The 14,774-nt window shown below is 31.4% G+C and overlaps 1 protein-coding gene across 1 annotated transcript in view; it reads right to left on the reverse strand.

Moving 5' to 3' along the window:
• LOC108694579 (dipeptidase 1) overlaps positions 1-14,774 on the reverse strand; it is a 108,228-nt gene that overhangs the window by 83,207 nt on the left and 10,247 nt on the right. The window contains exon 2 of the mRNA XM_018204152.1: positions 861-1,014. Coding sequence (XP_018059641.1) covers positions 861-1,014 — 154 coding nt within the window. The remainder of the gene's footprint in view (positions 1-860; positions 1,015-14,774) is intronic.

Raw genomic sequence — 14,774 nt, forward strand, 5'->3', positions numbered from 1 at the left:
CGCAACAATGTTATTTCTTTTTTTATTTAGTTACTTTATTTCCCGTGATGGAATTTGTGAGAAAAGTGTTTGGTGTTTGTAATTATAATTGCATGATAAAGTAATTACGATTAGAAGCTTCATTTTTATAGTTATTCCTGTTATAATATTAATAACAATAATAATGTAATTATTATTACAGTTATTATTCAGTATATTAATAAAAAAAACATAAATTATATAGCTATTTTCGGATCCAATTATACATATTTTTGTGTACAGAATTGTAAATAATTATTATTATTAACATATTATTATTATTATTAACATATTATAGCAGTAATAACCATTATTGTATCATATAATTATAGTCATAAATCAAACACTTTTCTTTCAGTGCAGTACGACGTGTATTTTCACTGAACAATAATTAATTATAAATTATTCACAAATTTTATGCAAAATCTCTAACATGAAGTCATAGCTTTAAAAAACAATAGAAACATTAATACGTATATAATTAAAGCAATGAAAACCTGATCAAGCAATTAACATTCAAGAAATCACATTTACAAGCAGCTTTCTAATAATCTTCTTAAGAGTTTTACAATATTCTTGTTTATTTTCTGGAAGTAAAAAGATTCTATTTTATTTTTTCATGAAATATTTTTGCAAAAATTAAATTATTCAACAAATTTTTTATTAGATTTCATTTCTAAAAATTGAACCAATCGATTCAACGTAAATATCGACAATTAATTAATTGTATAGAGAGAGCATATTATTCGACGAAAAATTTTTTGCATATTCAATCAGTACCGCGATAGATCAAACTTTGACCGCAGCAATAACTTTGACGAACACTTATTATTAATACTCACCTGCGCTGCAACCATGCCTTGCCTCAATCTCTTGAGATCTGTGTGGCTCCAGGCGCTCCGTGACCAGGGATGAATGTCACTTAAGTCATCAAACCTGAACTCCCTTAGTTGGTTCTTCAGAAACTTCCGTATATTCCAGGGTAGGTCGTTGTGTCTGAAAGAAAATGCGAAATATCGATTGATATATGCATACACGCCGCCCGTGACTTTCCTATCCTTTTTAAGCTAAACATGACGTGCTACTAAAACAGTTGGATAAATTATTCGGATAGAATATACATTCTTCAGGCACATGTGATGTGAAATATATGTATTTCCGTGCGCGGAACTTCCAAATACTTTTCCAATAAAGTTGTTTTACATGAATGCTCGTGATCCTCCGACGAAAAGACAAAGCACCACGAGTGTCACGATTTCTTAAAAGAATCAGTTAAAAACTTGGATGTTAGCAGAATATTTCAGCTACTATTTGTTAAAAGTTTTATAACTTGTGCAAGATGCATTCATTTCATTTCTCATTGCTTGTTTGAATTTATAGTTTAAGCTTAATTACTTCTGGTGTTAATCATACTTCAAAACGAGAATATTCGATGTCCTGTAATTTTGTTCTACAATATAGTCGAACAAACTCTCAGATAGCCAAAGTTTAGCCTTTATAACAGCATTATCTGATGTCCAACTTGAGGTGGACTCGGTAGCTGTGTCAAACTTATTTTCCGCGAAGTTATACAGAGGATGCTTCACGGAAACAAGAGTGTATTTGCATTCTTGTTGAGATGAAACATGAATTTAATTCTCTCTGACGTGTTGGATACGTTTAAACTTTATTTTGAAATAAATATTTATTATATATTTTATCAAAAAATGGAATTTTTGATATTTAATATGTACAAATACAGGATCTCGCATTAACTATGTGGAAAATTGAATTCTGGCGAAATAAGGTAATTAGTTTTCATATGTAATGTAGCTTATCGTGTAACTATAACATGTTGATCAAAAGATGCTATACAAGACTCAATAATGGATAATTTTTGGGCTATGATTAAAGATCTATTAAAGATGTAAAATTTGTGCTTACACAACACCTTTGAAACATTATAATTAAAGTCTTGTGTCTCTTATATCTTTTGTTCAATTACATTATATGCGAAAACTAACTCATTTCATCGGAATTCAATTTTCCACATGATTAGTACGGGAGTCTATATCGCATAATTGAAAGATTTTAAAAGAAAGATCATTCTTTATAAAATGACGGCGAAAAACATAATAATAAAAAAATCTCAATATATTTTTTAATCTCAATATATTTTTTATTACAAAATATATCTTTTTATTTTATATATTAACAACAATATTTATTAACTTTAAACTTTTAACTTATAACATATGAAAAATTAATTATTGATAAAATAGAATACAATTATATATATGTATAATATTTATCGACAATGTTTGAATAAATTTCATTCAATTTTCGTAACTACAAAATCAATACTATTCTGATTTTCATATTAATATTTCCATATTAATGAACATAAAATAATGATATTATAAATTAACAATATAAGCTTTATCCATTTAATTCATTTTATTTGCTTTTGTGACAAATGTTTCAATGTTTGAACGTATAACGTGGCGCGCGTTCGCAGAAAGGGATATATTACATATTACGTATCACTAGTTATCTGATCAATCAATATTTCTCTCATGAACGGATGAAGAAAGCTTGGACATCGCGGCGTATAGTATCGGAAGAGACGCACGTTCATTACGCGCACTAATTGTTGCAGCAATCGTTCACTCGGCACGAGGTTGAAATACGTTCGGTCAATTCGAAGAGGTACATACGTATAACTGCGATAACGGTTTGCCCGATACGTAGCGCGTTACACGTGATCTGTTTTTGTTATCTATAACTGCGTGTTTCCTAGAAATGAAAATGATCAGAAAAAAAACTAGGAATTTTGAATTAAAAATTCAGTGAAAAAAATTTTTTTTTTTGGTTTTTTCCTTCAAAGTTGTTTACTTGGATATATATTTTTTAAACCTTTTATTTCATTTTCACGCTGTGTTATTGTTCTAGAATTCAACTTTTATATTTATCCAAAAAATTTTTGTAAAAAGATAGCTTATAAAGGTTAAATAAAATGTAGAACAATGATTAACTGACAGTGATTATGGATATAAGTACATTATCATTCATAATTGTTTGAATAATATTTTATATTGTTTTTTATGATTTTAAATAAGTATTGCATATTGTTGGTAACAGAAATAATACTTTATTAGAATAATTGATGTTGTTTTGTTGTATATTTGTTGTAATTATACATATTCTGAAATATAAATTAATGAATAACATTTGTCGGACTATCTATAGATATTATTATAATGTACTTTTACACTTTCTGGTGGCAAAGAAACATAAAATATTATTTTGAATGGATATTGTTTAATATTTTTTTTAACTATTAAATAGTCAATTCCATTGAAAACCTATAATAAAAAAGCGTTATATTAAATAAAATCTTTAGAAACATCATCATCGTAATAAATTATTCAATATGCTTCTGTTCAATATTCCGTTTAATATTTGTTTTGAAACCAAACAGTTATGGATATTTAAATTTAACATTTAAGATTTTTTTTTCTGTTTTCGTAACTATTTTTTATGGACCTTTAAATATGCGATTACATTAAATATGCGAAAACCCATAAGTATTATATTATTAAATAAATTTCTTTTTTGAAATGTTATCACAATAAATTATTTAACAAGCTTTTATTTAATATTTCGGTTAATATTCGTTTTAAAACTAGCAATAGTTATTTAGATACTATTCAACTTTTTTTCCATAACATATTCTTTATGAATCTTTAAATACAATTCTACCGAAAAGCCATGATAAAAAAGTATTATAGTAATTAAAATTTTTATTTTTTAGAAGTATTGCTATAACAAGCTATTTAAAGTGCTTCTGTTCAGTATTCTGTTTAATAATTATTTTGAAACAGTTACTCTTTTTTAGAAAAAAATTATGAATAAATAATAATAAATTTATATTCATAATGTTCTTCATACATATAAATTAACAATAAATAGTATATAATATACTGCCAATATAGTGATTTCAATTGGGATATAATTGGCCGACACTTGAATTTTTCTTTTTTTTTTTCTTGTAATTTGGAATGTCAATTTTAAGATACTGAACCATACTTTTCTTTTAAACATTTTTGTTTCAGAATTTTATATTTTTATATGAAACAGTGCATTTTTCTGATTTCGTTAACTATAATTAGTTACAACAATTTACAATTTGTTATTATAATAATTGAATTTATAATTGAATATATAATTGCACAAATACTTTCTAAAGATGTCAAAATGAAGAAATTGTTTAATAATTTATACTTGTAAATATATATACTTGTAAAAGTGATGAAAATTAAACCAAGAAGTGAATGACCGGATGATGTATCCAAAACTAATGTGTGTACTAAGAATTAAAAAATCTCACTACACTATGTAACATCATACTGAATTTTTTAAATTGTTAATTTATTTGAACATATTCAATTAAATTGTTTAAAACTTTCATAAAAATGAACGTGTTATAAAAACTTGTTTTATAATCGAAAGCACCAGTCAAACACACATATTACTTCGTATTAGATACGCATATTTTACTTACTTCGTAGACACGCTAGATCTTTTTCGTCCAACTTAAATTTTTTTGACTATTCTAAGTTTTCAAAAAAAAAATCTACGAAAATTCTGGATGATTTTTCATCTCTGCTACTTTGAGAAATAATTATTTAATTCAAATGTTAGAATTTTATTTAGTAAAGATTGAAATTTATGCTAAGAAATTTGAGAGTGAAATTTCGCTTAGGTAAAAAAAAAACCCTAATATGAAGGGTTGAATAGAAAATATAATTGGAGAATGATATATGTATGTGTGAATATATTTACCTTTATTAATAAAATAATTATAAGAATGTAAAGAACGTTGGAAAAGCATTGTAAAAAGTTGGGTATCGATGTTAGACCAAAAAACCGTTAAGCCGTCCAAACCGTCCAAGGTCGCAAGCTCCTATGTAAACACCTCACGCTACGTCACGCCGTGCCACGTCGTGTCACCCCACTCCGCTACCCGCCGGCCACCGACCGCATTCCTCATACGAACGTCGCAGGTGGGTGACCGCGCGCGCAATTGTGCGTATCTTTTCGTATCGAACGAACGCCATACGAATCTCTCGTGTATGGGCAATAATCCCTGTAGCATACCTATCGTTACTACGAACGTTAATAGTGTACACGATATTCAATTGTGATTATAACTGTGTATGTTTCTCTCATTACTCTAATCTCTAATACGCCATTAGTCTAATTTCTTTCGTACGCTTCGCGTGTAGTTTTAAGTCGTGTGTGTTAATTTTGTAGATACCTTGGTTGGCGGATGCGAAACGAGGAGTGAAGGACATTCTACAATGTGCGTTGCACACACCCGTTGCCAGTTGAAACGTTTGTCGCGACAATCAATTAGAAGCGCGAATTAATAGTATTATTTATGCTTCTAATAAATGTTTCAACTGACAATGGTTGTTTGCAATGCATTGTAGAATGCCCTTCAAAGTCGTGAGTGGATTTCGGAAGCAATCGAGAGTGTTGAAAATTGGAAATGTCGGTGAGTATTGAGAATCGGGAATGCCGAAAGATCAGAGTATTTCGAGTAATTGTTGAGTTTAGCGTCCGATAAAGTTAGGCTCATTCGACGCGTTTTTGCATAAAATGATCGAATCTGACAAAAATCATGTGAATCGAGGTATTAAAGTTGACGATTCGATCTATTCAGGTTAGAAAAGCAAGCAGAGAATTTTTGTTTTAAAGTAGAGAATTTGTGTAATTGAAATAGAAAGACACTATGTGACTTATGTTTCTAGCTTTACATGTCCTTTGATGTGATAGATTTCCTAATTTGATATCTGTCTGACTTTAACAATAATATCTCGGTTCGCGGCGTAGAGCGAATACTTTTGTTGCCGGATTCGTTTATTTCGTGAAAATGCGTCGAATAATCCTAATTTTATCAATATCGGAGGTGGTGAGAAGGTTAAATCAACAATTATCTACAATGATACTCCATGTGATGACCGTTCTTTCGTTATACTTCAACACGCCATTATAGTTTAATTTCCTTCGTACATCTCATATTATTCTCTTCGTGTGGTTATATTCTATGATTATCATTGGTATGCGTTAATTTTTTTAGATGCCACTGGCGGATGCGGATTGAGAAGTAAAAGTCGCGAGTGGATATGGGGAGTGTCAAAAATCGGGAATATCGGAAAAAAATGTTCAATATTGAGAATCGGGAGTGTCGAAAAAACCAGAGTATCTAAAATCGGAAGTATCGAAAATGTATAGTATTGAGATTCGGGAGTGTGTCGTTAATAGTTTTCTCGCATAATCATAATTAGTCACGTTTTATCAATCGATACATTTCCGTGAATGTTTCAAAAAATGGCAGTGTCTTGATCTTCAGGAGTCGACTTGGATGCAGAAGCGGGCGACGCCGAGCAACGATCATTGGCTGGTAAATAAATTTACTTTGTTTCTAAATTAATTGCTAGAGGCAATTAATTTTGTCGTTGATGCTTATGCAATATATAAATAATTTCAAAGATCAGAGAGTTTCTTGATTACAATTATTAGAAAATTAATTAAATTGGAAATAAATTAAGTAAAAATAAGTGAAAATATAATTTTTATTTTTACTCAGTAAATAAATTGTATACATTAACAATTTTTAGAATAAAATTGAAAAAGTGAAATTAAAATAAAATAGAATAATCTGTTATTGCATACAAAAAAAAATAAGTGTTAAATTATAATTAATGATCGTATAAAATTGTTTCAGATGCAATATACAGCATGATGCCAATGCAACATGGTGAGTGAATTTATTACCTAGAATTTGTTACCTAGAGTGATGCCCGAATTTGCATAATATGTATTATATGTACATAAAATTCACGAATCAGAAATTTGCGTGACAGATATCGGAAATTAAATCGGACGAGAACATCGACAATTAACCCGGATTCATAATTACACGATGTGGAATGTGTGTTATTAATTATATAACTTGAAATATGGGTTATTTATTTGCAATATTAAAATGTAAGAGCAGATTATTTTTGTGTGCTGAAAACTAATCATAAAATTTCGATTGTCATTATTTTAAAGTATAAATAATCTATTGCATATAAATCTATTTCTATAATAAATAAAAAATATAATCTATTTGTAAACAGAGATTTATCAATAATATAAAATTTTGAATGATTATATTAGCAATTTACATTATATTTAAGTTTTTAATTTTTTTAATATATAGATATAATAAAGTTTTTAATTTTCCAATATATATTCTTCAAGGGGAAAAAGAAATACATATATTAAAGATATCATAATTGAAACTTAGAATATTGCATTATAAGCGTTTTAAGCATCCAGATTTATTTATATAATAGTGAGTTTCTGTATACTTAATCTACTTTGCATACATTCGGGCATTACTGTATCTGTATTTTTGTTAATGCGTATGGTTGATGCATTCTGACACACGCTTCCGTCATTCAAATTGATGTTGCATATGCATTAAATGATAAAGCAATTCTCTCGCTTTCGAAGAACGCGTTTCTCATTCACACGTTGTGCGAATGCAGATATTCAAATATCTTTTCCTGATAATTTATACATCCGGTGACAGACAGAAATGGATTTTAATCTCATTGTTAAACTATTTCAAAAGTTCTATATTATTCTAAATCAATCAATTCTTGTTAGTATCGAATCTCGCTTAATTCCTGTGAAATTGTTAATTCAATCAAACGAAAGAAGCACACATTCGCATTAATAAAAATCATTCATATCTTTTTTCGTATTGTTGAAATTTTCGGCGGTAAAGCAAAAGTTATCTAATTGTACAAGAAACATATATTGACACACTGAAAAAAATTTCTAGTTGAAAAATGGACAAATCAGAATTTTCTGATTAAATTTATTTGAATTCTAATAAAGGTAACTGGAATTCTCTAATTGATACAATATTTCTGATAAATATTTCTATTAAAATTCTTATTTTTATATCAGAATAATTATATCAATTAGAATTCTAGTTATCTCAACTAGAATTCTAGTAGATTTAATCAGAAAATTCTAATTCGTTATTAATTTCCACTAAAATTATTTTAATCCAATCACCATTTTTCTTAGTGCGTATTTAGCGCAAGATAAATTAGCTCCTCTCATGCCGAGACGCCAAATATTCTTTGTATTTCCGGAATTTACTCTAATCGCAAGTCAGCAGACAACAGCATAGTTTGACGTAAAGGAATTTCTGGTGCTCGGTATATATATATATATATATACCGACAACAGGGTGGCGCGCGTTGGCCGTGTGGTCGTACGCGTGGATTGTTACTCTAACAAATCTGCCTCGAATCAGCGATGGATCTGCCGTACGTTTGTAACTAACCACACCATACCCTCTCAAATGCACTTTGCATGCGGCGCGATAGGTGCCTAACTTCCAGCAGAATTAGATAACCAAACGAGCATTCGCGTACCAACACCGGGCGTACTCCTCCGCATGTTTCCCCATCCGGTACGAGTGATAGTTCGATCGTTTCTAGAATATGCGAGTATTAGCAACGTGCGAATGTCCGACTTGATTTAAATTTTGTGCGCTATTCTGCCCGACAGCGGCTGAGTGCGTGCTTATAGTTTTATGGCAAATCGGACGATTTTATTATCGAAGCAGATATGCAAACTGCGATTGCGATCAACTTCATGCTACAAATAGTTTGAAACATTTTTTAATTATTAGGATGACAAAAAATTTGGCTATAAAGTTTTTGGGTTTGTCAAATTATTCAAGTTATTTTGATGCCAACATGACATTAAAGACGTCATTTTGACATCAAAATGATAATGAACATCAGCTTGCAACCTGGATAGTAATATATATTTAAAAAAAACTTTGAAATATTTGTTATCAATTAAGTACCAAAAAGACTGCATCAAAAAGTTTCCATCATAATGACTGATCATCAGTTAATGAATTGAAGATATTAATATTTATTTAATAAAGTGTAACTATGTAATTTAGAGTTTATTTCTTTTATAAATATATGGTTTGATACAATATATGGTTTGATAAACACAAAATTTTGTGGCCAAACTTTTTTTGCCTTTCTGTAAATTCTGTCTTCTAGTTGATCATAACATTTTGAAGCATTTATAGTGTTAAGTTGATGGCACTCTACATCGCGTCCTTTTGCGCACTTTAAATTAATGCTGGTTAGCTGCTATTGTCTCTCGTTCCGGGATGCTTCATTTCCGAGAGAAGGACGTTTGCTAAGGAGGGAAATAATTTCGTGTTGAGAGGGATAAATTTAGCAGTAGGCCGCTCGAGTTAGTAAGCCATCTGCAAATGCATGTGTACTCTGGTCGGCTAAACAGATACAATGAGACTTCCTGTGTGCATAGAGAGACCGAGTCCTTTTGTCCATTGGATCATCCATGCAGGATAGTGTGACCAAACGCCGGTAAAGCCCTTTGTTTCATGTGGGCTACCACTCACGCAGCCTCGAGACACTCGCGTTGCACCGTTCGAGAAGTGCACGAGAGTATCTGTAAAATGTACTTTGGCAAAGCACATATAATTTCATGTGTGTAATTCCAAGTTCTGCATTAATCCTTTAATCGAAATTGTACTCCCTTTGTGTGTCCAATGATTTACTTTTGTCGTACCGGGTACTAGACTGCGAAAACGACAATGCGATTGTCGCTTGGCTTAAAACACTTTTCGGAACGGCCATTAACGACACATAGGAAATTTTTAGTAATTCATAAAAGTGCCCGCGGGATTTGGCCACCAGCCAAAGTCGTGTTTGTATTCGTCGATGGCGATAAAATCGGTGTACTTACTCGTTTTAGTCGCAACAATTTATTCTCTACGAGTAGAATAAAAAAAAGTGAACTACTTATGTCGTAAGATTCTTAACTTACTTGTCTTGGTTGCACAATTCGTATATTTGTCAGAACTTGTAATACAATTTTATCTCGCATTATAATGAGAATTTATGATTGCATTAAAAATTATAATGTAATTGCAAAGCAACAATTTAAATATAAGGTCAATTAAATTAAACGAACAAAAATTAGGACCGACAATAATAACATTTATTCTCACGAAGAATTGTTTACATATAGAATGTTTCAAGTTTACTATTTACTTATATATAGTAGTCTCTCTCTTCAGCCGTATAAAATTAATAAGCTTAAAAAATAAATTAATATGTCCTACATCATAAAGAAATTAATGTGGTTATAAGAAAGAATGAGAACCTCATTTCACTTTCCATTACAATTTTCGACGCAAAGATACAATCATAATAATACTCCTTACCCAAGCAGAACAACAAGTCATGATAACATCAAACTGCTATTTAAATGAATCGAAATGAATGATTGAAAAATGATTTTTAATGATCATTTTGGAGTCATTTTGATATCATAATGACTTGTTGTTCTGCTTAGGTTATTAACAGATAGTCAACGTAAATGCCAATGAGGTCCATTCAGAAATCAATTCTTCAGTAGCGAGAAATATATAGTAGTGTCAGTAATTTTAAAATAATATATATAAGATATCTCCAAATCAAAGCAATATGAATGTACGTAATTAATGTCTAGAATCACAGTCAATAAGATTGCAAAAATATTAATCGTAACATAGGGAAAAAAAGCAGACATCTTCTTTATCGCACAAACAACAAATGGCGACTTTAAGGTTGCATGTTATTATAAATTATCATTAAAAATAAATTAACTAATTAATTAGTAAATTTAATAATTATTATTTTACGATTACGAATTATGAAAATTCAGATTTAATTGAATTCTGAAAATATTAGAGGGATTATTTAACGTGCGATTTACAACGACGCATATACTATGCTATTCAGCGAAAACGTAGTGTAGTAATAATTATGACGGTATTTTCATACTATTAAAGTACATTTTCGTAGACTCCTCATACATATTCAACGGAGGATGGAGGATGTGCCTAAGAGGCGAGATATATCCGATAATTTTGACTTATATATAATATCAAAATTTCTGCATTTGCGAAAACGCGAAAATTGCAAAACAATTTCACTCGGCGATAAAATAAGAAATAATAGGGAATTTCTCTAAAGGATTTTACGCGGCAAACTATATATAAATGTCTATTGTAGTCGACGTTCCTACAATTTCGGTGTAATTTAGTTACATATCCAATTTCGGTGAAACGATGTCAATTTTATCTCACAATTATCGTTATCGTTTTTTCGCGATGACGATTGGTTATCGATGGCATATTTCTCGTACGCAGATACACGAATCGTGGGCTTCGTATTGATAGTTCGACATTTAGCGGCTATAAATGTATACCGTGTAAAATGATTGATTGAAAGCAAGTAAAAGTTAAAAGTGGAAGAAAAATGCGGAAGCGAAAATGGAAGCTCGGGAAACGGAAGATTGGGTGCGATGCAGTAATCTATTATATAAACTGGTCTATTCAGTATTCAATCAAATTCAATCATATAAGATAATGATTATTAAATTTGCAACGATGATTAATAGCAGTTTATAATTATTGCGTCAATACATTGCCGTAGAAGAGATGAGTGCCTGGCATTTTCTACATGAGAAGAACGAATTGAAAAATCTTTCTTTTGCTGGATATCGGTCTGAAAATAATTTTGTTGGGCCGTAAAAATAATTTTGTTAAAAGCTTAAATTGGTTGCTCTGGAAGATACAAATTTTTTATTGTAAGAAAAATTCGGCTGGATACGGATTAAAAAATAATTTTGGGCTATCAAGGTTCATTGGAAACACAAATTGATTTCCAGATTAAAATTTTTTATAATATTGCTCATCATTTTTTAATTTCCAACATAATTATTTTCTGATTTAGTAAAATTTTAGAATCTTTTAGTAAAATTGTTCTTTTCATATAAATGTTACTAAACTTGAGCTCCCGAATAGCGGTTTTAAGCGGTACAATTAGTAATTGGAAAGGCATCCTGTGTTTTTAAACTTCGTTCCTTGATTGATCTTCTCATACATATTCAGCTGATGTAATGCGTGTTTAAGAGCCGAGATAGCTCCGGTGTCGATTTCGCGAAACTACCGACGAATTTTCGTCGTTTGCCAAAGCTTGGGGGAAGGGTTACGGCGAGGAATCGCTAGTTAAGAGATAGTGTGGGTGGTGGGAGTCGGTGGTTAATTGGCAAAGCACGATAAGGTAGCTCGTTCTGATATATGCATATGAATGACGAGTATATTCCGTTTGCCTGCCATAGCTACGTTACATGGCATGCAAATAAGTCTTTCGGTCGTGTGCACCGTACGACGTAGTTTGGATCTATTGCCTCTACAAAACGTGTAACGAATTTAGCGACTATGGTCATTTCCAAGCAGATTACTCGTGATTCGAACGACCGCTCTTCACGCTTAAAGCATTCATTAAAAACAATCCGGTAAAGATCAACGTTCGTTCATTTTAATACCCGTAGCTGCTTTCGCATCCGCGAATGCATGCGGCTTCTGGTTTTTCGCGCTCCAGATATTTTTATGTATGCCGACAAATCGTCGTCCTGCTTGCACTCTTTTTAGAAGCATCAATTGCAGCCGAGCATATACCAGGATTATTCTTCGTCGACCGATTTTTTCCTGCGACTTAAGCATCACTGGCGTTGTGTTGGCTTTACGGAATATATTTTACGATTGTGCTATCAATAAATGTCAGCGAGGCGATGTGTTAGGCTAAATGTGTTAGGCAATGTTAGCAACATTTTTCTCTCCACAAAGGCTGTATTCGATGCCGAAAGGTTTGATAAAGATTGAGAAATGAGAATAAAAAAGAAAAAATGATAAAATATCTCTTTCTTAATATTTCAATTTGTTCAACGATTTTCTTGTCGCTTTTTGGATAGTCTCAGCCATTTCGGTGATTCATAAGCTCTGATCCACCATGCTAACCGCGGACTCACCGGCAAACTTCGTTAGTACCTCTTTAAAGTTACTCCCGACGAACTAACTTGCGACGTTTTAAGGCTTAATACTTCCCGTAACGGTGACAATTTATTTCGCGACCCCGTGCTATTTGCGTGTTACATCTCTATTACGTTATTACTTTTTTATTAACCCTACCAGCGTATACGAACGTTATGACTTCATATATTCATATATATTCATGAAATTTGCGAAAACAAGCTACATTGTGGCGTAGAAAATTAAAAAAATTTTAAGCATATTGCCTGACGTTTTGGATAATTTTATTATATAAATTTTCATACAGAATTAGATTAATAATTGAAAGCTAAAACAAATTTTTTCAAAATTATTCCCGGCGCTTTTTAAATTCTTTGGAGACAGAATCTTATTCTAAAGAATGAGAGTCTCACTCTTAAAGAAAAATTCTGCCACTCTTCCAGAATTTACAATCTTTAAAAGTTTTTAGAGTGAGATTCCACTCTACTAAGAATTTAGAAAGTATATAACCAATAAATCGTCATCCTCTTTTTATGGGTTTTTGTGAAGAAATTTATTCATTTTATTTCATGCATTTTATTCTATTCCATTTCTATTTCTCACAATTTTCAAATAAATGATACAAGTTCGCGATATTACGAAAATTAAATTCTGTCGATGACGTTTGCGTAGGATGCGAACTTTGGCTATCCTAACGAAGCGGGGTAAGCAAATTTTCCCAATTTACCATTCGAATCGCGAACGGGAGCGGAATCAATGAAATTTTGCGACAGTTGTTCCGCAAAAGTTTGCGTCGCCTGATTTTCGACATGCGCGCGGGTTTGCCCCGATTCTCGGACTTTATCCGAGAGTTTTCAGTCACGTTTCGGGATCCAAGATCTAGATCCGGTTTCAGGGAACAGGATCGTGTACCCGGGAGGTCCCGGGGATCGCCGCGCCGCATCGAACGCGTTCGAGCAACTCCGTGAAATCGAGTTACGCGTTGCTGCTACATTAACTCCACCGGAAGTTGGTGTCTGTCGGTTCCCGGCGCGTACACATATATCGTAGAGCCAGACGAGCGCGCAGTACTGAAAATTAGTCTCACCGCATTTGCCGTTGACGATCGTTGTAGCTGTGAAGATTTGTCTTCTCCACCGAAGCACCTATTTGCCGGAGTACCTATTCTTCTGTCTCATGAATTTACGAATTTATTAGTCTGCACTCTAAAAAATAAGTGTGGATTTAATACTGAGGGTGTTAAATATAATTCTCACGTATTGATAAGAAATTCATCTGTTGGTATTTATATTAATACTAAGATTTGTAAAAATTTGTCGTCTTTGCCGAATATTTATCGCAACATCCTTTGTTTCGCGAATTTATTTGCTCGCACTTTAAAACAAGCATAGAAAGAATGATTTTACTGAAATATCTAAAATTTAGCTAGATACGAATCTGGAAATAATTTTATTGCACTATCAAAATAATTATGTATGTTCAAAGTAGTTACTGAAATATAAAAACTTTTTGCAGCATTATCACGCTTGAGATTCCTACATAATTATTTTAATGGACCAACAAAAATTATTTTCAGATCTATATTTATCTAAATTTTTAGACATTTTGATAAAATTGTTCTTTCCGCGTAAATATGGAGTTAATATCAAGGGTGATATAATTCTCACCGTGTTACATCTTCTACACCATGTTGGTTTATATCAACAGAGAGAATATTCTCGATGAGAATTATATATAAACACCGCATGAGTAAATCCACATTCATATTTTTTAGAGTGTGTATATATATATA

Source organism: Atta colombica, unplaced genomic scaffold (assembly GCF_001594045.1).
Source record: "Atta colombica isolate Treedump-2 unplaced genomic scaffold, Acol1.0 scaffold120, whole genome shotgun sequence".
In the NCBI taxonomy this organism is placed as follows: Eukaryota; Metazoa; Arthropoda; class Insecta; order Hymenoptera; family Formicidae; genus Atta; species Atta colombica.